Consider the following 27,934-nt stretch of genomic DNA (forward strand, 5'->3'; position numbering starts at 1 on the left):
CGTGATTTGTTTGGTTTTTTGTTTTTTCTCGCATGGTTACCCTAACAAAGTAAAAAATTTGATTTGCAGGAAATACATGAAAGCAACATACCTTTGTTGTTGTTCTCGTAATGCCCGGCGGGGGGCGGCATTTAACCACAAGGGGAAAAAAAGTATAGGCCCCAGGGCTGAAAAAGAAAGTGGGAGGTGATGTGAACCAAACATTTACTCACGCCTGGACTTTTCATATTTCGGCCAGAGGAGCGCGTGGATTCGGGTTTACGCGCACTGGTTACTGCTGTCCTGGATGCTTCAGACTGATACAAGAGCCTGAACCTACTACAGCCTTAATTTTGAACCTATCGCACATAATAGCTGCAGTCCCAGCTGTAGGAGCTTGAAGTAAGCAGGTAGAGGTGCAGCATAGGGGCGGCTGTTTTGTGTAGCTACAGTGCCGGTGGAGAGATGGAGCGGTGGAAAGGCAGAGTGGCCCTGGTGACCGGCGCCTCGGTGGGAATCGGAGCCGCTGTAGCCCGGGCACTGGTCCAGCAAGGCATGAGGGTTGTTGGTTGTGCCAGGAATGTCGACAAAATAGAGGTGGGTGATTTTAATGAAAAATATAAATTAATGTTGTGAAACAAGTCGGTTCGACTCAAAGGAGAAGCTAGCTCTGTATAAAGCAACAACAAAGTAGCTACAGCTAGCTAACATCAATTTCAGCTAAAAACCTTTAGCCCCACTATCACAGCCAGTTAAATCGATATTATTTATTTGGTCAATTTAAAAACACGGTTTTATAACAGATTGTGCCGAAATTCAAATTAAAAAGGTCAAACGGTCGTAAGAAGTGTAAATAATAGCTAAATTCCGACTAGCTAATGTTGCCAATTTTCCATATTACTGCTGGGACATTGTTGTACTTTGGACTTCCACTCAGAGAAAGTACCACCCATTAAATCAGAAGGCAGTGATGCTCTTATACCTGCACCCCCACCCACCACATAGCCAGCCACACCCCTAATTCATTACGTTTTCTATTATTCGTTTCCCTTTCTCTTGGTTAATCTTCCCCAGCGACGTCAGTCAGAAGCTTTATTGCATTTAAGTAAGATATACTAGTTAACTGACTATTGTGTGGGACAGAGCCCACAGCAAGAAAAACACTGATTCAAAAACAAACAAACAAATGACCCATATTTTCTTCTTACATAGCCAGAAATAGATTTTTACAATCTTATTAACCGCCTGATACATTCAAAGGCCCAAATGTTATTAAACGTTAATTTTACATAGATAACAGTGTAATAAGCCTAATGTAATAAGCATTTTTCAGTCAAACATGAATAACAAGTAAATCCAAAACATAGAAACCACCAGCTTTACATCAAGTTGTTGTAAAATGTGTGTGCAAGTATTGTCTCTACTTGTTTAGTTCATTTTAATTTAGCTCATTAGATTATGTAAAACAATATAATAATCAAAATGCATGGAAAATGACAATGTTATTAAAAAATAAATTCTGGAAAAGTTCCACTGTAACTTTTGTTTTGGTCCTTCTGGATGCACACACATTTTGCTTAATTACTGGTATCACAGAGGGCTTACATAAACCCTACTATGATAGTAAAAGACTCATCCAGTTACTATTTAAGTCCCCCTCTCATAACTGAATGTAATTAGTGTTGTGAGTGATTATGTTTGAACTTACATGAACTCTTTGAACTGTAGATTTGATTCAAAAAATATTTCAGTGGTTGACAGAGGAACAGGCAGAAACTCTTTATAGTACTGGAGTAACACCCACGCTTCCCCAGAGGTAGGTGTTATAGGCCCTGTCCCACTAACTCTTGCTTAACTGTAAGGCGGTGCACCCTGCTTAACCTGTTGGCCAATTATTAAGCTTCACGTCTTGTCAGCCCAGAGATTCCAGTGCTGTGTTGCAGAACGCCTACTGCATTCACACATCGCCACCTTTGAGACAACCAATGTGTTGTTGTATTTGTTAACTCTGTCATATGTGTATATAAAAGGTGTTGTACTGTATGTATCCTTTAAGTATGTCAGTATTTGGATTTTTAACATTTTCTTTCCTTCTCATGCTTTAACATCAGTCAATTCCAGTAAATTAAATATTGCTATGCAACATTCCTTTCATCCATTGATGAAAATGAATTAAACTGAATGACTTTTAATGCAACTTTCAAAGATGAGAACTTTTCTGGCCTTCTCGGTTGCTTCTAACAGCACATTGTGAAGAACTTGGGTTAAAGTTTCAGTGAAAACTTAAAGATGTAACAGTTGCGCTCACTCATCAGTAACTCAGTGCTTGTCTTCTGCTCCCAGCGTCAAAATGTTATTAATCACTGATGTTAATCATCAGTTTAACTGATGCTTCCAGCACAACCAAGGTTCAAACATGTAAGAACAACTTAAACCGGTACCGATGCGGGCTTAGGTAGTATTTTTTGCTAGTGGCAACATTAGTGAGAGAGCAAGCAAGCATGCAAGTTTAGGTTAGCCAGCTAGCTGCTACGTTGAATATCAAGTAATTTCTCCACTTAGTACATAAACAACCAAGTGGCATTTTAGCCATCAGGGTGAAAGCTACAGTCAGCATCACTGGAACTTGTTTGTTTTTTGCAATCACATCCAAGGTTGAGCTCTCAATGTGCTGGCTAATGCTAGCTTGCCCGGTGTAGATCTTAGCTATCCAACATGAATCAGGTTGTCATAATTATACTTAATTGCTGGTCTCTTTATACAGCATACAGTACATGAAATCATGTGTTATAATGATATATGACAGTGTTATGTGTTTCTCATTGCTGTTTTATGCTAATGCTAGCTCACACATGGTGTGAGCACGAGCTGCATGCAAACACAAGCAACTGAATAATGATTGGATGTCATTTAGGAGCTGGTGCTGGGATTGATAACAATGATTGAGTTCCTTTAAACAAAGAGATAAGAATGTGCCTTTTTTTTTTTTTAATAACCAGGTTTGGTACATCTTACTACAACTGACTTTTTATGGGATACTGCACAATAAAGTGCAGTATCCTGTGGTGAAAGATCTACATTAATTCCTAACTTTGCATCAACCTTTTTTTTACCATAAGGCCAAACTCTTTGCTCAACAGCATTGTAGCCATTACAGTTTCTGCATCTCCACAGTTTGCATTAACTGTTTGCATTAACAGTTTGCATTTCACTAACCTTTACAGGATTATTGTCACAACACGGCATTTGGAACTCCAAATGCTGTGTTGTTGTGAAAGCGTGAATTACAAGGAGAGAAGTTGCTGTTTTCTGTCTTTTTTTCATTGTTTGTGTTTGTGACTCCAAATTGCCCATAGGTGTGATTGTGAATGGTTGTCTTTCTCTTTGTGTTAGCCCTGTGACAGCCCAGAGACCTGTCCAGGGTGTACACTGCCTCTCGCCCTATGGTAGTTTGTCCACTAAGTGACCAAGCATTGAAGCACTTTTTTGTGATTTATAGTACATAGATACAAGCTTCAGCTAATAGTTGTGTTTATGAGGGTGTGAAGAATGAAAGGTTTCTGTCAGATTAAGGCAGAACCATCACTCGTACAAGACTTTAGAGTGTGTGTGTGAGTTGCAGGACAAAGACAGTATTGTACTCTCCCTGCTGTGTAAACTGGGCTCTTGCTGTAGAGCTGGTATGCTGCTAGTGGGAAATGCAATGTATCACAAAGCAATTGTTCTTGAGGTCACTTCAGTTTTTTATTCCTTTTACTCTGGGAAATAATGTTGCTATAGTTAGTGTTTTTAACAGCTGCATTATCCCTCGTGTTAGATGAGCTAAAACAATGAGTAAAGTGAGAAGATTTTTTTGTTTTCTGGGTAAAGAAAACTCTGAGAAAGTGGAGTGGAGAGTAGTGGCAGCACTATTGGTTTGTTGTCTGTGAAACTATAGTGTAGGCAGTAGGGGAGCTGCAAGCTGGAGGGAGACATGTGGTCACCATGGGCTTTGTGCAGGAATGGAGACAGCATCCAAGTAGAGGAAACACGGCTTCTCATTTATTCCTTTGAAATCTTGTAAGACCAGTGGGAGAAGCTTTTATTTTGTTGGAAGAAGGCTCTTGTAAAACGTGTCCATGTGTTTTTTGAAGATGCTAAACATTTAGAAATGGCGTTCTTGCACTCTTAATGTATGCCAAGAAAAGCATGATGCACACATCATGCAGGCACTGCATCATAGTAGCGTAAAAGAAGGGGGTAAGGAGGGGCACAACCAAGCAGAATTGTTTTAGAATGGTTTAGTTTGGGCTAACATCTGACACCAAAGAAGAAGAGCACACTTGCTGATTTGTTCATCTTAAGACCTCTGAGTCACTCAGGCCTGCACAGCTCGTATGTGCATGTTGTTTCTGCTTACACGGTATATTAGGAGGCAGTAATAAACACACATTCATAAGAGAATAAATGTGGTTGCTATTCATCACAACGTGAAGAAACAGTCATGGAAAATCTGAATATGATCTCTAGTGTGCCGATCCCAGAAAGTTGATTCTGTCCATGTGGATGTTGTGTTTTCAATACATGTTTCTCCCACTGAAAACAACATCCAGAAGTACAGAATCAAATTTGTCGGATTTCTTTTCCTAGACAAATTGAGTGTGCATCAAGACACTCTACTATACAGAGTTTTATTTTATTAGGTGACTTTATATTTATTAGTTAAACTTAGTTTTGGAAGTTAAATGTTTTGGTAACTTTTGGAGCATGCTAGCTGCAAGTATATGAAAGTGATGTGACTTGCTGTGTGGTAATTGTAGTAAAGTCAGTCTCAGAAGTCTCTGTTTTAATCTCAGTGGGTAAAATGTATGTGATAGATTTGTCTGTTAATTAACACTAATTACCAGGTAACCGTGTCTGTGTCTGTTTCCCCATACAATGTTAACGTGACTTCTTAAACAAAATTTTTTTCACTTGGCATCCAATTTTCTCATAAATCTGTCTACTTACGGACCCATAGTGTGCCCAGAATGCAATCCTAGAAACCAGTAAATGACATCATGATAGTAATGTCTGCCTCTTACATAGTCATTGGTCTTAATCCACACTAATTCCAGAAAGAACATTTGTCTGGTCTCTCAGACTGCTAGCTTACTTGTGTTTACTGTCCTATTAAAAAAGTAGAATGGGAGACAGAGCCTTCAGATTTAAGCCCCTCTTCTGTGGAACCAGCTCCCAGTTTGGATTCAGGAGACAGACACCCTCTCTAAAAAAAAATCCTGTCCTGTCTAGCCTTAAAGTTTTCCTTTTTGACAAAGCATATTTTTAGCACTGAATCAGGTGCCCCTGAATCTTCCCTTAGTTATGCGACAGTAGGCCTTCCCATGAGGCAAGTGTTTCTTCTTCACTTACCTACTTTGCATTTAATCATTAGTTGTCATTAAAATACTGACTCTTGTAACTTTTGGCCCATCTCCCTCCCCTCACTCCCAAGCAGTCATGGCAGATGGCTGCCCCTTCCTGGGCCTGGTTCTGTCTGAGGTTTTTTCCTGTTAAAAGGGAGCTTTTCCTTGCCACTGTCACCAAATGCTTGCTTATAAGGGGTTCTTTGATTGTAGATTTCCTCTGTATTATATTAGTCTTTAACTTGCAATATAAAGGGGGCCCGGTGGCGCCAGTGTCCGGCAGCCTCGCCTCTGTCAGTTCGCCCCAGGGTGGCTGTGGCTACAATGTAGCTTGCCATCACCAGTGTGTGAATGTGTGTGTGAATGGGTGGATGACTGGTTGTGTAAAGCGCTTTGGGGTCCTTAGGACTAGAAAAGCGCTATACAAATACAGGCCATTTACCATAAACTGCCTTGTAGCGACTGTTGCTGTGATTTTGCACTATATAAATGAATTGGGTTGAATTGAATTCTTTATTTATATATAAAAATATATATTTGTCTGTACACAGGTCCATTTGAAGCAGATGAAATCAAACCCAGACATCCAGCCTGCTTTTGAAGCGTTGGACAAGTGAAGCGCATGTCAAAAATCAAAGCTTTGGCAGCTGCAGTTTTAGATCAGATAAATTTAGCAAACATCATTTGCGGCTTCTAGTGCTGAACAGACTGATGGAGGGTTTTGTTTGCAATAGATGCCACAGGGATTCTGCCTAAAGTATGCCCAAAGGAGATAATCTAAGATGAAAAAAAAAAATCAGCTCAGCAAAAGAAAACATTCTGGGATTAGAATACTGAGAATATCAAATACGAAAGGCAGATTATGTGTATTTCCTCATCGAGACTGTCAGTGGAGATAATAGCCCTTGAATAAAGTGCTTTTTATTCATTTTTTAAGACTTCGTCCCTGTGATCCAGCTCACTTTATTCAATGGGCTAATAACAAACAGACGTCTGACTCACCGCTTGTTGCACACAGTAGCCTCTGGCACGGGCATCTTTTATGTGCGTGAGTAAATCCTAATTTAAAACTCAAAGCTCTTGGCGGGTGAGCCTGAAGTTTAATTTCAGGCACTGGCTGACCTGCTTCAGCATCATGCTTATTCTGAAGGAGGTAAAAGGTGCTCAGTTATGCTTCTAAAGCTGAGGTGGCACAGTAATAAAGCAATCTACGTCTCTGTCTGCAAATCTGAAGCTGTCTTGACCACCTCCTCTAGGTCGTGTCTGAGCAAACTGTGCTGTTGTTTCACAGTGAATAGATTTTACTGCAGAAAGGATTTGAAGTGGGTCAGGTCAAACAGCTTTACCTATTTGTCTAAAATCTTCTGCCTCACTTTGCATTTTGGCCCTGTTTTAGTACAACTTCTTTCTTTCTTTTAGGACAAACCACATAGTTAAATAGCTGTTTGAACGTTTTCTCCAAAGCTCCCATTTGTAGCAGTATAGTACTAATATATTTGCTGCTATCTCTCCTTCCACATATCCTTTTTTTCCCCCTCATATCAAATTTCTCTTGAGCTCATCAGGTTACCTCACAGCTCCTTCAGCTTGCTTTTGTCTTACCCATGCAGAAAGCCTTTCCACTGACTGCACGCTTTCCACTTGAGCTGTGAGCTGACAGAGACGTATACCTAATTAATAAACTGTGTTTCCATGGATTCAGTCCCCAGCCCCTATCCCTCCTGAGAGGAGCAACATTGACATAGGCACAAAAAATAAGAGCATTTTCTCAAATAGGAAAGCAGCAGTCCAAACTGCATGTAGATGCAGATTTCTGACACTGATACAAAATCAATTTCTACTCTCTTACTGTAGTCAGAAGTAATCATTTGTTTGAAACTTAATTTTCACTTATTGCATACTGGCAGGCTTTTGTACAGCCTGTGAGAGGAAAGCAAGAGACATTTATAACTCTAATACATTATTAAAGCATTACTGAAACACAAGCAGTATTCCTGCATTTTTTAATTAAAAGCAACCTTCTTTTCACTGCTCAGTATAGATTTTTGAAAGCTCTAAATGGTCTTAATTGCTTCACCATTAGTTGGATATGAAGAAGTTAGAAGTCTGATAGATCGAGGCAGCTCAGTGACCCCTACGGGCCTTTCTCCCTGCACCACCGCTGTGCTGTCCTGTCTGTGCTTATCATCCTTCCAGGTGTGAAGTTTAATGGCACTGACATTCTCTCCCCGGGTTTCCTGCTGTGATAGGTGGAGCTCTTCCTGTCCTATCCTGTTCTGTCCTGTCAAAGACTTGCTGGAATCCAGTTTTCTTCCTTTTTGCATGTATGATATGTGAAATTGTGTGCGACAAAACGTGAAGTGCAGAAGGACTGAAATGTCTTGAACGCTGTTGCAGCAGGTCAGGATCTTTGAATAGAGGAGTTTTATGGTGCTATGTACTCCAAATCAGCGACGAGTTCACCAAGTTCCAGCCTTTTTTTGAGGCTGTGGGGTGGGGGTGGGGTGAAGGAATGCAAATTGGATTGTTTTCACTTCATCAGCAGCCAAACTGGATTTGTAATTGGGTGTTTGTCTGATATTGGAGACGTTTTATGGCTACTCTAGACTCACATGTTAAATAGGCCAGGCTGGCCCACTTTGAAAGTTTTTGTGTTGGATCAACTCTCCAGTGTGTGTGTGTGTGTGTGTGGGGGGGGGGTTTGTTTTTTGTTGTCTCCTCTGGGCTCAAGTCATCAACAAACTTTGCATGCGTAGTGATGTGGTTCATAGCCAGCATCAGGGTGGCAGTGAGCGCAAAGTTGCCGTAACGACAGCCACAATCAGGTGCACAAACAACCCATCACATGAGCTGGTAAACCAATGTGATGCATGGAAGCTTCACCCCCTCAGCATGTTTCAACTACAAACAGAAGAACTGGAGAGCCATTTTTTAAAAATCATATGATGCCCTTGTGAATGTAAGAATAAAGACTGGATTTTGTAGTTATTTGTTATTGACACATAGTTGAAAAGTTTCCCCATCAAACTGTTTTCACAGCCTAAAAGACGTGCGTCTACCTTCACTTGGGCATCATCACTTGGTTTTTCCAAAGTAAAATGTAACCACACTGGTTGCACCAGTTTGTTACACAACACCTGGCTGCCTGCGGCACCTTTAGCATGTCAGAGTTATAAAAGCATTTCTTTGGAGCCAGTTACATATACCTGGTCATGCACATGTAATCATTGATTTTAGATTTGCATGCTAGTGTGTTTGAAATCAAAGTCTGTGTGCACACTGTGACATTTTTGTCAAAGCGCTGGGAGGCATTTTCTCCTTCTTCTTGATCCCTCGTTGCTGGGAACTCCCCAGCGTGTTGGTGACTTACTAAGAAAGGCTGTAATTATTTTCCGTATCTCCTTGTCTTGATTAGAGTGTTCTATGAGAAAAGCACTATAAAACCACCCTGTTCAACCTTTAGACCTTTTAGTGGCAGCATGAACACAAGATAATTGCACAACCGTCCTTCCTACCCTACTGCAATCGTATTATACAGCCTACTTTCACCTTTGACCCCGCAGTCAAACTGTGAATGACACTTGAGTGCATTTTCATGTCACAGAATGATAGTTGAGCTGTAGAGTGAATGACACAGCTTAGCAAACTTAAGTGTCTTAGCCCGATCTGTGGCTACAAGTTTTTTAAAATAATTTTTTAACATATCCAAATGTTATTTTGGTTCTCTGTTTTGTGATTGCCCTGACTTTTCATTGAAGCTTGCACTTGCAATCTTGTGCTTGTATTCTTCTGCCTTCCTGTAAAGCATACTGAAAACTGAGTGTGTTTTGATAAGCTTTATGCAGCCTGCTTCAGGATGCATTTTCTCTTTCTCCCTCCTTCTGTTTCACTTTCTGCCTGCCAACACGCTCTCCCTCCCTCCTCCTGAACACTTTTTGTAATCACTGGACAACAGCCCCTGTAATGAGGATGAAAATGCATCGTGACAGGCTAAATTGTTTTGTGTGTCACCCAGGTACTTAAAAGACTGGACAGGAAGGATGAAGAGGGGAGGGATCACTGACTGAATTATGGCTGCATTACATCTTTTGATTTTCTTTTTTTTTTTAGCCACCTACCAGACGAGCCACAGTGCCCTATAACACAATCCCTCCCTTTTTTTTCTTTTTTTTTTTACAAGAGAACTGAGTCAGCCTGAGACTAATCTAATTTTTCAGCTCTCTCAGCTCATGGCTGCTGCCTTGTGCTATTGATCTGGCTCACCACTTATAGCTTCTCTGCCTTCAGCACATTGGCATCTTTATTTTTATCTCTTCTAAGCTGCTTTGCTGGTGTGTTTTACACCAGTTCCACATGAGTGAGTGAATGATTGATAAATGTGGTGTGGAACAATGATGGCCCTTCCTTGCTTTAACGACCAGCCTCCTGCAGGGCGTACAGGCCGCGAATGTGACTATTACATGTACATGAGACTGCTGCAGGGCACTTTGTAAATACATTACTCTAATAGTCTGTTATATCATATTTTGTTGTTTGAATTTCATTCACCTCCTGTGTTATCAGTTACTTTACTACTATTTGATAGGCTTTTACAAGACAGTCTAGTCTCAACAGCAATTTTCTTGGTTAACTTAGATTTCCCCATAGCGTGACAGGCTGGTAAAGATTCTTTTTTTTAATGTCCAGTTTACTTTTTCTACTTTTCTTCTCTGCAAATTGATATTTTCATATAAACCCAATTACACAAAAGTCTCATACCGAGACTTCTTTCCTCATACCGAGGCTGCTGGCTTGTGGCTGGCTCTGATGTCCATGTTCAGCTCGGTGAAGATGATTTAGGTATCGGATTAGATTTGTTATTACAAACGTTTTTGTGGTGGTCCCCCCACGGTTTACTTTCCCAAACTTGGTGTCTTCACTCAAGTGAAGAGCTTCCACACTAACAACAGGTTGGTGCATGGCTGTGACCATGCAAGTGATCATTTGCCTGTGCTGCTGTGTGTGTATATGTTGTACATGCCTGAAACATACACTCATAATTAAACATCTATGAGATTGACCAGCTAAGTCAGTCCCTGACCAGTTGGTTGGTAGATCTCTTGTAAAAGCGTTTACATTTTGTGAATCTTGTCCAAAGAAACATCCCCAGGACACCTTGCCCCCAAGGTGTCCTGGGGGACACTGTGTTTTGCTATTTAACATCACTGCTGGTTGCCATTGTCTTAGGGCTTTTCTAGCCTGTATCTTTAACCTCCTAAGATCCGAACTCTTCCACGACATGCATTTTTAATTTCTCTTTATATTTGGGCATATTGGGGCCCAATGCATGTAAAAAACAAAGAATTACCAGATTTTTTTTTACCTTATTTTTGTTTTTAAGAAAAATAAGAGCCACATATGAGGATATTCGTTTCAAATTTTGATAGAACAGTGGCAGTATAATGTCCTCGTAAGTGGATATCAGGCCCATGTAGAGCAAAATTGAGTATTTTAGTCTAAATAACCCAAAATGTGATGTCCACATATGTGGACGCCAGGTACTAGGAGGTTAAAGTTCTGTTTCACAATACGCCAAAACATATTTCATTGGTTTAGTTTGGATGGTGATGAATGAATCTTGGATTTTCCAACTATGCTGCTGTTGTGTTTTCAGACCTGGCTGCTTATCTGCAGGACAGCATGCTCTATTGCTGTTGGTGTGGCCTGTATGAGGTCTGGTACTAACTACAGTGGTGCATCTGGTGCCAGAACACACCTACATACACAAACACACAGAGATTCACAGCCTGAGACTTCCTGTCGTTGGACCGAGATCACATCCGGTTTGTTCTGCTGCTCCCGCTTCAGCCACAGTAACACAACTAATTCCCCCTCTCTAACAAAAGACTGGCCCTGCTTCCCCTTTACGTTAAACTCCACAGAGCCTCTCCAGCAGGCTCTCTGCCTGCTCATTCGTGCCTGAGGGCCAGTCTCTAAACGGACTCAGGCAAGTGTGAAGTAAAGAGGGCTGGTCTAAAGGCAGCTCAGATAATTGACTTATTGTAGTGAAACAGACCGCACTTCACAGCTTACCACAGGTAATGTGCATAAAGGGAGCGGTTCACCTGTCTACAGCACTAGCAAAAGAGTTGCTTGTAGTGTTTTCAGCGGTTTAGCATTTTAACAGCTTTGTTCGGGTAATGCCTTCTTTCTGGATAATCCAAGTTAAACAGCTTAAAGGACGAGCAGGGAAATCTGCACGCTGCGACATCTCTATTATACATTTTAGAGAAAAACGTCAAAATGATTCCTCAATCCAATATCGTCCTGATTATAAAAACAGGCTTTAACGACTTCTCTAAAGGGGTGGCTGTGCAGAGGAATCATGTTCAGACTGTACTGTAGATCAGGTGCCACAATATAGTCATATAGACATTGTAGATAAAACAGTATGTGCTACGTTTGGTGAGTGACAGCCAGCTCTGTTCTGCTGTTTTTAATCATTTATATTCTTACTACATCCTGCTGTGCCCTGATGTAGGTGCCTAACGTAACAACAGCTCATCACGAGTCATTTCTGTGACACGTTTGATCACATAAGGTTTTGTGAACTTTGAACTATGAGAAGATGTGTGTTTTATCTTTACAACATGCTCTGCTTGTAAAATGGGGTTCATTTGCAGGGGAAGGGAGGGACACGGAAGTGTGATTAGGTCTTTATTGGCTAATGATGTGTTTTGGGCAGGTAAACTCTCTTCTGAGTGTCGGGAGCGTTTGAATAAATCATCATTCTCTCAACATGTTGTGTGGCCGCTTGGCATTTTGGGTCTCTTATCTTTTCTCTGGTGCACAAGTTGGCATCTCTGCCAAGGCTATGATGGATTACTTCTTGTATGCCTGCCCAGCAGTACAAAGGGACTTACCTGTAAATAATCCCTTTTTGTTTTCTTATGTGGGATTGAGACCAAAACCAACATTTACTGTTGATTGTTCACATCAGTGAGTTCCTGTCATGGACACTACTACCCAAACACTACATGGACACTACTACAATTGCTAACCAAGCTAGCTAGGATGGTTAGAGAAAGAGTACACCCTGGACAGGTTTCCAGTCTGTATTTTAGTGTATGTCATTTAGCACTTATTAGTAGATACCTACTATACCTGTATGATAAACCTGTAACAGTTTATCAAGGTATCTTTCTAACCAAGCCAGCTAGCGTTGGTTAATAACTTGGCACTCCACCCTCTTGTTCAAATATGGTAATTCCTGGCTTCTGTGAGGTGACTTGTCTTTTATATGCAGTCTATGACAAATTCTAACACCAGTGCAGTTTGAAACATTTTATCCTTGACATTATAGTGTTGTGCATCATTTTGGTGTTCCACCTGCCCCCCACACCCCTGCTGCCTCTGTCTTACTGGCACCCAGAGCAAGGCATCAGGTGACTGGCACAGCTGTGCTAGCAGGGGGATCTGTGTCAGTTTGTATCGTACGCCAATAGTGGTGGACGGCCAGCTGACCTGGTTAGAGTGCAGCCTGCTCGACCTGTAGCGAGCTCAGCCTGTCTGTATCAGTGCTTATGAGGGGTCATGATTATGATTTTGGTCAAAAGCGGAATTTCGGTTAATATGCTTTTTATAATTGAGTGGGGGGATCATTGGGTGGTTTGACTGACAGACTATCTAGTTTTTTGGTGCTGTGCTGTGTGTTCTCCACGCTCTCCTGAGTGGGTGGGTTGTTTGATGTAATCTTAATCGTGGTCTTGAAAGTTAATCAGTTGGTCATTAACAGCACTTGACATTTTGTAGTGATTATTCTTTAACAAATATATCAGTGCAGTCAAACTGGGTGTGATTTATCTTTTTCAGAAGCTGGCAGCAGAATGTCAGAGTGCGGGCTACAGCGGCACGTTGATCCCTTACAAATGTGACCTGTCCAATGAAGAGGAGATCTTGTCCATGTTCTCAGCAATCAAGACACTGCACAAGGGTGTTGACGTATGCATCAACAATGCTGGACTGGCCCACAATGAGCCTTTGCTCAGTGGCAGGACAGAGGGCTGGAGGAACATGATCGATGTGAGTTGGATCGCTGACAATAATATTAACACAAAAAAGGGAAGGTTAGAGCTTCCCCTTATGTGATATTGATTACTACTATTAAACAGTGAAGCAGAAGGAGGAGGTTGCTCACTATGAGTCCAAGTCTTGTTTTTGTGTTGTTCAGTGAGTAAAAGCACACATACACACTGCTCCCTCCCCTCACAAAGGCCGCTTCATTGGCTCTGGGGAGCGACTCTGGCACAGCAGAGGCCTGCTAATGAAAGCCAGCACTATGTCTCTTGTTGAGACTTTTGATTCATTGAGCTCTTGACCACTGGAGACCCCCCTGCACCCAACTCTCTGTCTCCAGAGTCCAGCATTTCTGGCTCTTGCTCATCTGTTGTCATGGCAGCCCACGTGAACGTGTACAGCAGTGTATTTTTAGCCTGTATTTAATCTGCACACTGACCTTGTTTGGTCACCTCCCCCTATCTTGCTTGCACACTCGTGGTAACCTGCTCTCTCTCAATGTCACTATGGAAGCAGTTTGGAGGCTACAAGCTGGACAGGAGCAGCAGGTTCAGATGGTTTAACACACTGACCCAGTGAACATTAGCCAGCTTTCATCATTGGAAATTCTTTACAATAAAGTACAAGCAAATTTCACAAATGATTCTCATTTTCTGTCTTTTTTTTCTTTTCTTTTTTTAAGTTGTAGTTGAATGGTTCATACACCGATGTGTGAATACATGCATACTGTAGGTTATTTTAAAGTTAAAGAAATGTGCTGTGTTCACCTCTGCTGCAGGTGAACGTCTTAGCCTTGTCCATCTGCACCCGTGAGGCATACAAATCAATGAAGGAGAGGAATGTGGACGATGGCCACATCATCAATATTAATAGGTAAGCTATACGAGGAACATACAATTCTAGGAACAAAGCTATAGATTAATGTGAAAATACCTCAGCCAGTTTGTTCTGGGTGATTTTAATCCTGCAGGCATTAAGTAAAGCCAATTTTAAGCCCCATCTGGCACATTTTGGATGTAGAGCAATGCAAAGAACACCCACATGTTGAACTGAAAACTGTTTATAGATTTGTTGTATTAGCATTTATTTTTATCAATATAGGTTTTCTTAGAATTGCCTTAATTAAAAATGGGAATTTAAACTTTGACACAAATGTTGTTTAGAGCTATAGCTCTGTGAGTGTTTTAAGGCTATAGAGATATGTGATATTAAGTGATACAGAGTTTGAAATCTAATAATGCACTGGTTAAGTCATTTAAAAGAACACCACAGGAAATTCAGAGGATTGGCTACTTGGTGTTGAATCACCGTTGAGCTACAAAATGCAATTACCAGCTCATATATCTTTCTCGTCTTTCTCATTTTCTACAGTATGGGTGGGCACCGAGTGGTGCCAAGTGCCGATGAGCACTTCTACTGTGCCACTAAATATGCTGTGACTGCTCTGACTGAGGGAATACGGCAAGAGCTTCGAGAGGCAAACACCCACATCAGAGCCACAGTGAGTTTGTCGTTGCATTATAGTGCAAAGGTTTGTCTTTAGCTTGGTGAAACATGGGATCACATAAAATCCAACAGTGTGAAGAGGACTCCAAGCAGACAACACAGAAGTAGTCCAGCATAAAGTGGGAGTGTTAAGCCTAAAAGCCTTTAAAAAATCTGATACTGTGTTGAATTCAGTTTGGATGAGTCTGTAATGTTTGTTAATAATAATGGATTGCATTTATATAGCGCTTTTCGAGACCCTCTTCCCCTATTCATTCACACACTGGTGGAGGCAAGCTACAGTTGTAGCCACAGCTGCCCTGGGGCAGACTGACAGAAGCGAGGCTGCCATATCGCACCATCGGCCCCTCTGGCCATCACCAGTAGGTGAAGTGTCTTGCCCAAGGACACAATGACTGAGACTGGCTAAGCCAGGGCTCAAACCGGCAACATTCCGATTACAAGACGAACTGCCAACTCCTGAGCCACGATCGCTCGCTGTTAAATGTACTCCCATGGAAACACTGAGGATGACGATGATGATGGGCTCGCTAGCCCACTTTCTCGTTAGTCTGCAAAATCGGGACGATTCCAGTCACAAATGCCTGGAAATGCTTGTAAAAATAAACTGCACAGTATACTGAAGGTGTAACAATCATAATTTTGTTTTCTCTTCACTTCTATAAAATGCGTTTGAAAGCATGTTTTGAAGTTCAATCAGATACTTGATTTGACCCTGCTGTTCATTTTTAACTCACACACGTGTGTTTAATTATAAAGAGTCGTATTTATTGTATATGTGGTATCTTTAAAAGTTTTCATTTTGACGTCTTCATATTTGTAGACACCATGACCCTGTATGTAAAGAGCACATTTGTCATTCATTTTCCTGCCCTGCAGTGTATATCTCCTGGAATAGTGGAGACGGAGTTTGCCTTCCGACACCACAACAGCGATCCAGAAAAGGCAGCTTCAGTGTACGAGAGTATGAAAGTAAGGCTGTGCACATCACTGAAGTCAACAAATGTGAAATTATCGATCTGCTGTTGTACTAATAAAACCTTTTCCCTCTGCTTTGCAGTGTTTGAAAGCAGAAGACATAGCCAGTGCAGTCACATTTGTCCTCAGCGCCCCTCCTCACGTCCAGGTATTTCTGTCTGTCTGGGACTGTTACAGTACTGACTTGTAGTTGAGTGATAGCTGATTCCTGCGTGTTTTCTATCTTCAGATCGGAGATGTGCAGATGAGGCCAGTAGAGCAGGTGTCATAGCAGCAAAAGAGTGAGCTGCAGGAGGAGCAGACAGACAGCACCACGGTGACTCCTTAGCAGCCTCTGCTGGGCAAAGATTGTGGGGGGTGGGATGGTATTAAAAAAATCAACTACAGCTGTGTCAGGTCTGCAGGGGCGGTGGTCAACAAAGGCAGAAGGCTTAAGGAAGCTGTGCAACAAAATGAAGGGCATGGACTTTGGAAAACACTACAAAAATACTACTGAGTGCAGCAAAGTGGCATGTGTGAATTGTTGGGCTCAGGGCTGAACTGAGCCAAATCCAGACTACAATAGGAACAAATAGAGAGAGAGTTGCTGCTGTGTTGTGTGGTCATCTGCTTGGCCATCACTTCAGAGGGAAGCGTATGCCATTGATTGCACGATTTTATTTCTTTTTCCATTTGTTTTGTTTTTTTGTAGTTTATATGACATATCTTTTTGAAATGAAATTGAATTGGTAATTGCTGTTTATAAGAGACAAGTTTTTTTCCATTTCATTTTTCTAATAAATATTTTAACTTTTGATTAGAGATAGATGTGGGCTCACATTAACTAAAAGCTAGACAAGGCTAAGTCATACCGACAGTAACCATAAGCAGTCTGTGCATCCTGCCACCCTTACTACCTTTATGTTTTCACAAACATATTTAACACATTCATTCCAAACACATTCATATTCAGCATATTCCATTCATAAGGAGAGAAACCCTTTGTATGTGAAGCATAGGGGCATCTCCCTTTTTTGCCTGTATAACTTCAGATGTTCTGCACTTTGTATTCATTTCTGAGGAGTTACAAGAAGGACACGCTGGAAAATTCTGTAGTGGAGGAAACTAACTCTGTGCACGTGTATTACTAGAACCATGTACCCTTCTGTTGGAACTTTCTCATTAAATGAATAAATAAAAAGTCGCCCATAAGTAGTTATGTTTCTGTTTTCTGTAGACGTTGAAACTGCTTTTATTACACCTGACATATTGAATCATTTTTTATCATTGGTGTCCATTCACATATGAGTCTGCAATAATAAGCTGACAGTGGTTTAAGTTGATCACTAGAAAAATGTTACTATAAATACTGTAAATTTAAAATGACAGTACATTACAATGTAAGTATGGCTCATGTTTGAATTCATGTGGCCAAAAGATGGCACTGTTAGCAAAGTTTCCATAAACGAGGGCAGTGAAACGTCTACTCCTTTGCCCTTTGGAGCTCTTTCACAAAGAAGTACACTGAAGATACACACAGTGACAGCTAATTTTAAACAACGTCTTTCCAGAAAAAGAAATCCTGTTGCATTAAATGCTCTGCATAGCAGATATGGATCACAATCATGTACATTCTTGTAACACATGTTGGTTAAATTTGACCAGAAAATTGACAAAGATTGAAAACAAATCTGTGATTAGTTAAAGCTTAACAGTATTCTGCCACTGTAGGTGGCCAGCTAAACATTGTGCAAAACACTGAGGCATCAGAAGTACGTCTCAGCAGGATGCTTTTCAGGTAGATCGAAGCTGGGGCTGATGACAGCGATGGGTGGATTTCCACCTGGTCCTCCCCTCTCATAGTACGGCATGTTTGACTTTTCATTCAGCGCATACGGTGTGAGGGACAGCTTTAATTTCTGCACGAGAAATGAAGTAAAATTATTTCCACACAGCTTGATTATATATGAACATGTGCATGAGTACTACACTATATTGCTAAAAATATTTACTCATCTGACTTCAGACACATTTGAACCGAGTGACATCCCATTCTTAATCCATAGGGTTTAATGTAAAGATATAACAGCTTCAACTCTTCTGGAAAGGCTTTCCACAAGGAATGTTTATGGGAATTTTTTGGCCATTCTTCCAGAAGCACATTTGTGAGGTCAGATGCTGATGATGGACGAGCAGGCCCAGCTGACAGTCTCCGCTCTAGTTTTCAATTTCAATGCTGTTTTATTAGGGTCAGGACTCTGTGCAGGCCAGTCAAGTTCTCCCACACCAAACTCACTAATTCATGTCTTTATGGACCTTACTTTGTATGTGCAGGCATGTTGGAACAGGAAGGGGCCATCCCTAAAATTGTGAGCATGAAATTGTCCAAAATGTCTTGGTATGCTGAAGCATTAAGAGTTCCTATCGCTGGAACTCAAGGGCCAAGCCCAACTCCTGAAAAGTACCCCACACAATAATCCACCAAACTGTATGCTTGGTGCAATGCAGTCAGACAAGTGGTGTTCTCCTGACTCTACAGAAAGTTGGTGACCTCTGTGAACTATGTGCCTCAGCGCATCCACTGACACCACTCTGTGAGTTTACACTGCCTACTACTTGTTGCTGTCGTTCCCAATTGCTTCCATTTTGTTGTAAGACCACTAACAGCTTTAACACCGGACTCACTGCATAGGTGGCATCCTGTCACAGTACCACACTGGAATTCATGGTGCTCCTGAGAGTGATCCATTCTTTCACAAATGTTCGCAGAAGCAGCCTGCACACCTAGGTGTGTGATTGTATACACTTGTGGCCATGAAAGTGATTGGAAGACCTCAAATGAATGATTTGGATAGGTGAGTGAATACTTCTGGCAACATAGTGTCTATGCATATGATATGTACATCACCTCCATGATGGAGCCAGGCAGCACCCACAAAGTGTGAATGGCACCCAGAGGAATCCAGATGATGGAGGCCAAAGCAATGATCCAGCCGACCCCCTGAGCCCAGGGAGGGAAGACGTACTCCCCATAGTGGGCAGGTTTGAATTGAATGATGGAGAAAATCAGGATGACCTGTATCAAGGAGCAAACAATTTAAGTTTGGATTTAAGTTTTAATTATTTCAGATAAAAATCGACATTATATTCATGTGAATAAAACAAATGCCCGTTAACATACAGTGATGAGCACAGGAGCAACTATAAGCCAACACAGTCTGAAGAAGATGTTTGCTTTGTGTCCATTCATCTCCTCCAGGTTGGCTGAAAGTCTTTTTACACCTGCAGATGGAGAAGTACTTTGGACCAACCTTTACTTGTCAATAAACATCTGTGCACATTTTATTTGCATGCTGGCAGATTAGTGACTCTAATCGCTGTTTGATTAGAGTGAAACTCGGATACTACACATGGCCATTAAATGTGTTAAGATGCTGCCAAAAAAAGTGCTACATCATTCTAAGTGTGCAATGAATGAAACACATGTCTCTCACCATAAATCCAACAGGTGGCCATGACCTCAAAGAATGCCAGAAACATGATGGATACTATGGCAGTGTAATGATCCATCAGCTGGAAAACATAGATTCCCACCTGGACAAAGGCATACTCTTTAGGACAGCAAGGAAGGGAAAATGAGCACCCTTCAATTTCTTTTTTATTTGGTTCAAATTCAAGCAGGAAATACAGTTTGTACCTGCATGACACAAGGAATTCCAAAGAGGCAGGCTACAAAACAAACCGCAAGAACAAACAGTTCCTTTTTCTTGAAAATGTGAATCACGTCTTTGTAGAATTGATCCATGAGGCTGGTGACCATCACTTCAACCATTGCAAACTGCAATGTGGGAGTGGGACATAAGAATTTCATTATGAAACACTATGCAAACATGAATTCCCATCCTGAGGTTACCAGTAAAGTACCTCACTGTCCAGTCCGAGGCAAAGCAGCATAAAGAAGAACAACACTGCCCAGAGCTGAGCCACTGGCATGTTGGCAAAGGCTTGCGGGTAAACAACATAAACTAGTCCTGGACCTGTATAATAAGACACGTAAGATGTCAGAGCAGCATTTATAACTGAACAAGCAATTCTTCTTAATAACAGATGACTGTGACTTTAGAAAAATATTTCAATCAAATTTGTGTTACTGTAACATTATTGTAATATTATTGTAACATATTGTCCAGATCAATAATCTGTAAAGACAAGACAATCCTTCTTCAGCTCCAACCCTACTTTATGTCCCTATTTACCTACACTGCTCAAAAAAAAAAATAAAAAACATAAAAAATAAAAAATCAATGAACACTTTTTAATCAGAGTACAGAATCATAAAATGTGGTTAATTAAACTTCTGAGAGATTATATAAGTATCAGAGGGGGTGTTAATCAGCTTCAGCTGCTTCGGTATAACTGAAATTAACAACAGATGCACTACATGGGCAACAATGAGAAAACCCCCCAAACAGGATGGTGTTACAGTTGGAGGCCAGTGAGGTTTTTCTACCTCCTTATATTTTCTCACTGATTTTTTCCCCCCATTTTCTATTTGGCTTGGGTCAGTGTCACTGCTGGTTGCATGAGGCAATGCCTGCATCCTACTGAGGTGTCTGCTGCAGGACGGCACATCAATGCATACCATTTCCAGCAGGTTTGCTGTGTTGTGTTAAATTCTGCCCTCTGTGGGTTGATAACTTTCCCTTCAACTGAACAATGTGGAATCTTTTCATTCCTAACACATTACCCAGTCCATATCAGTATCGATATCTAGCATAATTTCTTTTTTTTCCCCATTGAGGTTGGATGTGTTTTCATAGTGTTCCTTTCATTTTTTTGAGCAGTGTACTTTCTTATCACTTATTCCCATCTGACATTAGGCAAAGTGGAGGATAGACCCTTTGAGAATAGACTCACTCACTAATTTAAAAAAAAAAAATCACTTACAAACAGTCATCCATTTTTTTTTTCTTACCATCCACAGCCAGATCACTGACAGGAATGCCCTGCAGGTATGACATGTACCCAAAGGCAGAGAAAATGACAAACCCTGCCAGGATGCTGGTTATGGAGTTGATAATGGATATGCTCAGTGTGTCCCTGTGGGGAGACAAGACGTCTTTTAAATCACTAACAAGAAATCACAGCTATTTTCAAGAACTGGCGGTCAAACATTTATATGGGCAAAAATCAGTGCCATCAGAAACTGAATTTGAATAAGTTCAATTTGAATTTGAATTGCTCAGATTGAATCTGAATTGTAACTTGAATAAATGCTTTTGAAAACTGAATTTGAATTAGTCTAATTTGAAATTGAATTTATGGTTTGAAAATGATCATCACTAAATTGAAATTGAATTTTATATTTTGAAAATGAATTGATTTGCTTTTAAACTGCATTTTATCCTTTAAAAATCCAGCTCTCGAATAATTTCAGTTTCACTTCTCACCATTCAGTTTCAGTTCTACAATTCAATTTCAGTTCCAAAATTCAGTTTTTTGGAACTTACATCCGGTTCCGGTTCAAGCGCAGATTAATAGAACTACGTTTTACTAGCGGACCGAAAGTGTTACTGACGGGAATCTACAGCGTCTTGAGCTGAATTAAGACTTCAGAAGTCATTCGTCATGTCGAATGACCAGCGGATAAACTCTCAGGTTGGTAATAAATGTATTACATGTATAAGAACAAGCGTCATGTTAACAAATGATAGCCGTACAGTAACTTTTATGCTTATTGTAGCTGTTAGCTAAAAACGCTAATTTAGCGTAGTTTGCCCTGAATTCAGCTTTGACAAACAAATATGATCGACTGTTTCTAGTAGAATTCTAAAGTTGTCATCTTGTACCCCCTCTGTATGCTTGCAGAGACCCCTACAGTAGGGAAACATGCAAAACGGTGTCCAAACCTTTGTATTTTAGCTTTATTTATGTCTTACATAGCATCCCAACTCTTTAGCTGACTTAATAACTTTAGCTAAAGTGAATAGTTAGTCTAATTCATTAGTGCAGCAGTACTGGATCACCTCTGTTTGAAGTGATATAATGTGATATACAACTATCACTGAAACAGCAAACTTTGTAAATAAGCAAACAACACTTCTCATTCTCTAAACGTTTGGCCACAGCTGTAGATTACTCTATCAGTGCTTGTTCACTCTTGACAATAATAACATTTCTAAATTTACTTTGTGCATTTACAGGTAAACAATATCTAATATTTTATCTAAATGACTGCTGGGTGAAGAGCCTGAGGCCGGTGACAGTCCAGTTCTACTCTAAGTACATCCTTACAGTGGCTCACAGGACAAGGCCACATTCCTGTCCTGTCAGAAGAGAAGAGAAACTTCAGAGTCTTCATGCAGTTCAACCACACCTGTCATATTCCATATGACAGGGGTCTCAAACTCCAGTCCTCAAGGGCCAGTGTCATGCAACTTTTCCATGCCCTCGAGGACTGGAGTTTGAGACCCCTGCCGTATGGTGTTCATGCTGTTTTCTACCCCACAGTTACAGCATGTCTGACTGCCTGTTCAGCATATGCAAAAATATATGATGAGTTTAAGCATGTGATGACTAAGGCCTTCCATTATGGTGTTTGTCATCACGTCACAGACATCTGGATGATCATTTGGAATAAACTAAAAACTAAAAACTTGTTACTTCATCTTTTATCTTTATTATTATTATTATTGTTCTTATTTTACACTTTTCATTGTTAGGCATTAGGTTTATTTGTAGTAGTCCTTTCCAACATCTTTCCCTCTTCCATGTTACTGTGTCAGCTTGTCAGCATCTATTTGGGTTTGGAAGTGGAACAGAAAGTAAAGAAATCCAAAGTGCCATTAAAACCAGGAGAGGTTCTTATATTTCAGAAGAAGGGATTAATTCAAAAGAAATGACCTCAATGCCATATTTTATTTAGGAACCCTAGAGAGCACTTTGCAAAATAACACATTCTTATAATTTCACCCTCAGATGAGCCAAGCTACGACTGTCAGGGAAGGTGATGTAGGTACAGAGCATATGAGAGTGGTTAAGTTAATGTCTCTTGTCTAGATGAAGGCACAAGAGGGATCAATGGCAAGGCGTAGAGATACAGTATCTTCAGTCTTCAGTGGACACTCCATTTCTGGCACAAAACACCTGTAAAAGATGGTCGATTTAGGAGGTGACCCGACAACTTCAGCCTGTCAAACATATTAATGGAGCAGTATGTTTAAAAAAAAATAAAATAAAATAAAAATCTAATTAAGCATGCACTCAGTACCCTAAGAATTATTATGGTGGTTAAACACAGTGATAGTTGTATATCACATTATATCACTTCAAACAGAGGTGATCCAGTAATGCTGCACTAATGAATTAGACTAACTATTCACTTTAGCTAAAGTTATTAAGTTAGCTAAAGAGTTGGGATGCTGTGTAAGACATAAATAAAGCTAAAATACAAAGGTTTGGGCACCGTTTTGCATGTTTCCCTACTGTAGGGGTCTCTGCAAGCATACAGAGGGGGTACTCTGAGAGGGTACAAGATGACAACTTTGGAATTCTACTAGAAACAGTCGATCATATTTGTTTGTCAAAGCTGAATTCAGGGCAAACTACGCTAAATTAGCGTTTTTAGCTAACAGCTACAATAAGCATAAAAGTTACTGTACGGCTATCATTTGTTAACATGACGCTTGTTCTTATACATGTAATACATTTATTACCAACCTGAGAGTTTATCCGCTGGTCATTCGACATGACGAATGACTTCTGAAATCTTAATTCAGCTCAAGACGCTGTAGATTCCCGTCAGTAACACTTTCGGTCCGCTAGTAAAACGTAGTTCTATTAATCTGCGCTTGAACCGGAACCGGATGTAAGTTCCAAAAAACTGAATTTTGGAACTGAAATTGAATTGTAGAACTGAAACTGAATGGTGAGAAGTGAAACTGAAATTATTCGAGAGCTGAATTTTTAAAGGATAAAATGCAGTTTCAAAGCAAATCAATTCATTTTCAAAATATAAAATTCAATTTCAATTTAGTGATGATCATTTTCAAACCATAAATTCGATTTCAAATTAGACTAATTCAAATTCAGTTTTCAAAAGCATTTATTCAAGTTACAATTCAGATTCAATCTGAGCAATTCAAATTCAAATTGAACTTATTCAAATTCAGTTTCTGATGGCACTGATTTCTGCCCATACATTTACTTCAAAATGTTGTTGTTGAAGTCATTGTAGCTGGACATTGCCATGAGCGAGCCAAAACCAATCCCAATGGAGTTAAAGATTTGAGCCGCAGCATTCACCCACACCTGAAACACAGACCACTGCTAATCAGTGCCAACACAGATTATCAGTAATAACACGACTCTCCCCGCTGCTAGAACAGTTAGGGTACTCCTCCAAAGCTACTACTCATTTCTTCTCTTGTTTCTTACCTCTACTGAGAGCAGCTCATCCCACACAGGCACAATGAAGAACTTTATCCCCTCTAATGCTCCAGGAAGCTGTGCATTATTGATCAGCAGGGCAATCAGAATAACATACGGGAACAGGGCAGTAAAGTACACCACCTGCACACAGAAAATGTATACATGGTATTAACTGTGGTCCAGTGCTCCACTTTCTTTCTTTTTTTCTTTTTTTGTTTTGCTCAGGTCTCAGTTTCTCTCTCACCTTGCCTGTTGATTTCACCCCCTTAAAGATGCAAAAGTAAATGAGGATCCAGGCCAGAATGAGAATGAGGAAAAGATCCCACCGGAGCACTCCTGTATCCTCTACTCCACTAGTCTGCTCTAGCATCTTATATCTGAAAGGTGCCACAGTAAAAGAAATTAGAAAAACATTAATATTCTGAGTGCCCAAAGGCATGCCTTAAAGCTAAACACATGGGCCAGATTCAAAAACACTGTCTGTCCTGTTGTGAAAAAACATTCAATCCAATCAGATGTCAGGAAGTCATTAAAATAGACCTTTTGACATATCTGATTCAGTGTTTGCTGTTTCTTGCTTTTTAACCATACAAGTTAATTTGATATCCACTATAAGTATGTATCTTCAGAACAGTTTTTTATTTCTCTACAAAAGGTAAAGATGTGCATTCATGTGGAAAATTCTACATTCAGAGGTTAAACAATATGGGCTTGATTTTCATGCATGTGAATATTTTTCTTCACTTTTATACTTTTATCTCACAAGTTACTTTCCTGTAGAATGAGCAATACTGCATAGTACAATTGACACACACATTCAATTCAGTTCCATTCACTTAGCATGGACTCATCAGATGAGAGGAGGCACTTGGCAACAGTGGGAAAGAAAAACTCCCGAACAAGGCTCAGGGAGGAGTGGCCATCTGCAACGACCGGTTGGGTTTGAGGGAAGGGAGACAGAACAGAAGAATCAGTGTAGAAGAGAGTCACAGTTTAACAATAAGTAATCATTAAATGAAGGATGGTGTATAAACACACAATGAGTGAGTGAAGAAGAAACATTTAGTGCACCATGGAAAGCCAATAGCAACCTAGGCGTATTGTAGCATAGGTAAGGGAGGGTGCAGGGTCACCTGATCCAGCCATAAGTATAAATTTTATCAATATGGAAAATTTTAAGCTTAATCTTAAAAGTAGAGCGGGTGTCTGTCTCCCAAATCCAAACTGGGAGCTGGTTCCACAGAAGAGGGGCCTGAAAGCTGAAGGCTCTGCTTCACATTCTACTTTTGAATACTCCAATGCACATGTGCAAATACTTTTAAATAAATAGGAACCACAAGTAAATTAGCCGTCTGAGAGCAAAGTGCACTTTTGCCTGATTATTCAAGACCTTGTATATTAGGAGACAGTTTTGAATTAAATTGCAGATTAAACTGTCATGACTGTGTGCTGTCAGGCAGGCTGGATTGGACCCAAACGCAGGACTCACGGAGGCAGAGGTGAACTTAAGATACTTGGTTTAGCACAGAAAACGAACTACACTGGGAAAACAAATAAACTAACAGGCAGGCAAACGAGAAAACGGAACACACAGTGAAAATGAGGGTGAGCAGCCGTTAACGACACAACAGAGAGCAAAGGAAAACACAGGGCTTATATACAAAGGGAGTAATCAGGGAATGGGAAACAGGAGGGAGACACAGCTGGGAGAGATTTGGGCTAACGAAACAGGGGGCAAGTAAAACTGAACACACTGACATCAGACATGAACCTTCAAAGTAAAACAGGAAACAAGAAACAATTTACAAAGATGCCGACTTGACACTGAACTAAATCTAGAATAATAATCAAAATAGAACCAGAACATGAATCATAATACAGAAATATACCAAAATATAAGAAACTGAAAAAGCTGTGTCAAAATGATCCAGATCCGTGACATAAACAAGGAGCCAGTGAAGAGAAGCCAATACAGGAGAAATGTGTTCTCTGTTTCTAGTTCCTGTTAGCTGCAGGATTTTGGATCATAAATTGAATAAATGATTGACAAACACATGGAAATTAAAGGATTCAAGTAACTTGAATCCACATTCCTTTCCTACGCTTATCCATTAACTGGAGTGAAATGAGTTAACGAGTTTATAAGTAAATCTGAAAATGTGAGGTCTTAATCTGCTGTTTACTGCAAGATTTTCACTGTTAAGTTAAGTTCTTTCTGAGAATCTTTCCCTTGCTAAAACTAGAAAGTGAAACAGATCAAAGCCAATAAAGGTGACATGTGTCTTAAGATTTATCACACTTCAGTAAAATATTCTATCAGTTTGCTCATTTCTTATCTGTGACCTTCACTTCGATAGCTCTCACGTGACTCTGATAGGTTGTACATTCAGTTACATTTGTTGTTGTATCAAGTTTTTTTTTTTGTTTCACCTCTGACATAATCCCCAGAAGTTACCTTGTGTAACCAGTTCAGTCTTTTTAAAAATTACTTTAATTTTATAATGCTGCTCAAACTCAGTCATTATTTAGTTGGATTTAATAATCTGCAGAAATAGTGATCACATCCAATGAAACATACTTGAAGAACTCTTGGCTAGCTGTGGAGGAGTAGCTGCTGTTGGTAGCGTGATTGGTGCAGTTAGGTGTGTTCCAAGTATTGTTGCAGTTTTGCCATGGTAGTGGTGCCTGGAAGGAGCTGAAGAGGTAATAGAGAGCCCAGGTGATGACGACATTGTAGTAGGTACACATAATGAAGGAGATGGCCACCGATGCAATTCCCACTCCTGAGGTCAGATAAAACATGCATCAAAAATAAATTTCTCCGCAATACATTTTTAACACTGGACACCAAAATTTAGTCAAAGCACCTTTTAACAGTGGGCAGACAGTAGCCAGAGCAAGTACAGGACCTCTCCTTGTGTACTGCCCCACAGTCAGCTCCATGTAAAGCAGAGGGATGCCCAACACCACCAGCATGAGCAGGTATGGCACCAGAAAGGCACCTGCCAAGAAGTAATAGTGAGTTAAGTACATTTTCAGAAAGAAGGACAAGACTGTGGTAGTTTTATGACATCATTTAAACTTTAACTTTAGCACACATGAATTACTGTCAGGCAAAGTTTGACCCCATACAAATATTAACGATTCTGCAAAATTTGCAAGTATAAAGCCAGATTATAGTATGGGTTTATGAAGCGCCATGCCTCATTAAAAACAACAACAACAACAAAACAAAAATCAAATTAAAAAAATAGTTTGAAATCACACTCACTAACAACACAACACATACAGTCAACCTTTGGACCCCATTTTTAGTCCTGTGTGTGCAGGGATTACAGAGGGCGGCACATTACCACAGTTCTGTTCGAAGATGTAACAAATGTTTGATTTCTCACCTCCTCCACTCCGGTAGCAAAGATAGGGGAACCTCCAGACATTGCCCAGACCTACAGCACAGCCGATGCCGGCCAAAGTGAACTCTATCTGTCTGCTCCACGTTGGCCTGGTGGGCTCTTGATCTGCGTCTGCTCCTTGTGTCAACATTGTTGCTCGCCTGGGCCTAAACTCCATGCTGAGCAGGATTTAATTGTCTCTGGGTGATATAACCTCCCTTTTTTATGATC

At 40.4% G+C, this 27,934-nt stretch overlaps 2 protein-coding genes across 3 annotated transcripts; one reads left to right on the top strand and one right to left on the bottom strand.

Annotated features, from left to right (window-relative positions):
* Positions 1-170: 170 nt before the first annotated feature.
* Positions 171-17,093, top strand: dhrs11a (dehydrogenase/reductase 11a). The gene is made up of 7 exons (XM_084941698.1): positions 171-576; positions 13,215-13,424; positions 14,197-14,291; positions 14,790-14,919; positions 15,804-15,896; positions 15,985-16,050; positions 16,132-17,093. The coding sequence occupies exons 1-7, from the start codon at positions 445-447 to the stop codon at positions 16,171-16,173; spliced, it is 768 nt and encodes a 255-aa protein (XP_084797824.1). The 5' UTR covers positions 171-444; the 3' UTR covers positions 16,174-17,093.
* Positions 17,094-17,107: 14 nt separating this feature from the next.
* LOC146378723 (sodium- and chloride-dependent GABA transporter ine) lies at positions 17,108-27,881 on the bottom strand. Of its 2 annotated transcripts, none has more exons than XM_084941695.1 (13): positions 27,707-27,881; positions 27,179-27,313; positions 26,890-27,094; positions 24,556-24,688; positions 24,318-24,452; positions 24,088-24,191; positions 20,857-20,981; positions 19,806-19,918; positions 19,579-19,719; positions 19,376-19,475; positions 19,063-19,163; positions 18,790-18,957; positions 17,108-17,800 (listed from the first exon to the last, which is right to left on the bottom strand). In XM_084941695.1, exons 1-13 carry the CDS (start codon positions 27,879-27,881, stop codon positions 17,648-17,650), a joined length of 1,788 nt encoding a protein of 595 aa, XP_084797821.1. In that variant the 3' UTR covers positions 17,108-17,647. The 2 variants fall into 2 exon arrangements, with proteins under 2 accessions (XP_084797821.1, XP_084797822.1); XM_084941696.1 differs by having other exon boundaries at positions 24,088-24,209; positions 27,707-27,854.
* Positions 27,882-27,934: the final 53 nt, after the last annotated feature.

This window comes from Perissodus microlepis, chromosome 10 (genome assembly GCF_051167445.1).
Source record: "Perissodus microlepis isolate ML-2025 ecotype Zambia chromosome 10, ASM5116744v1, whole genome shotgun sequence".
NCBI lineage: Eukaryota > Metazoa > Chordata > Actinopteri > Cichliformes > Cichlidae > Perissodus > Perissodus microlepis.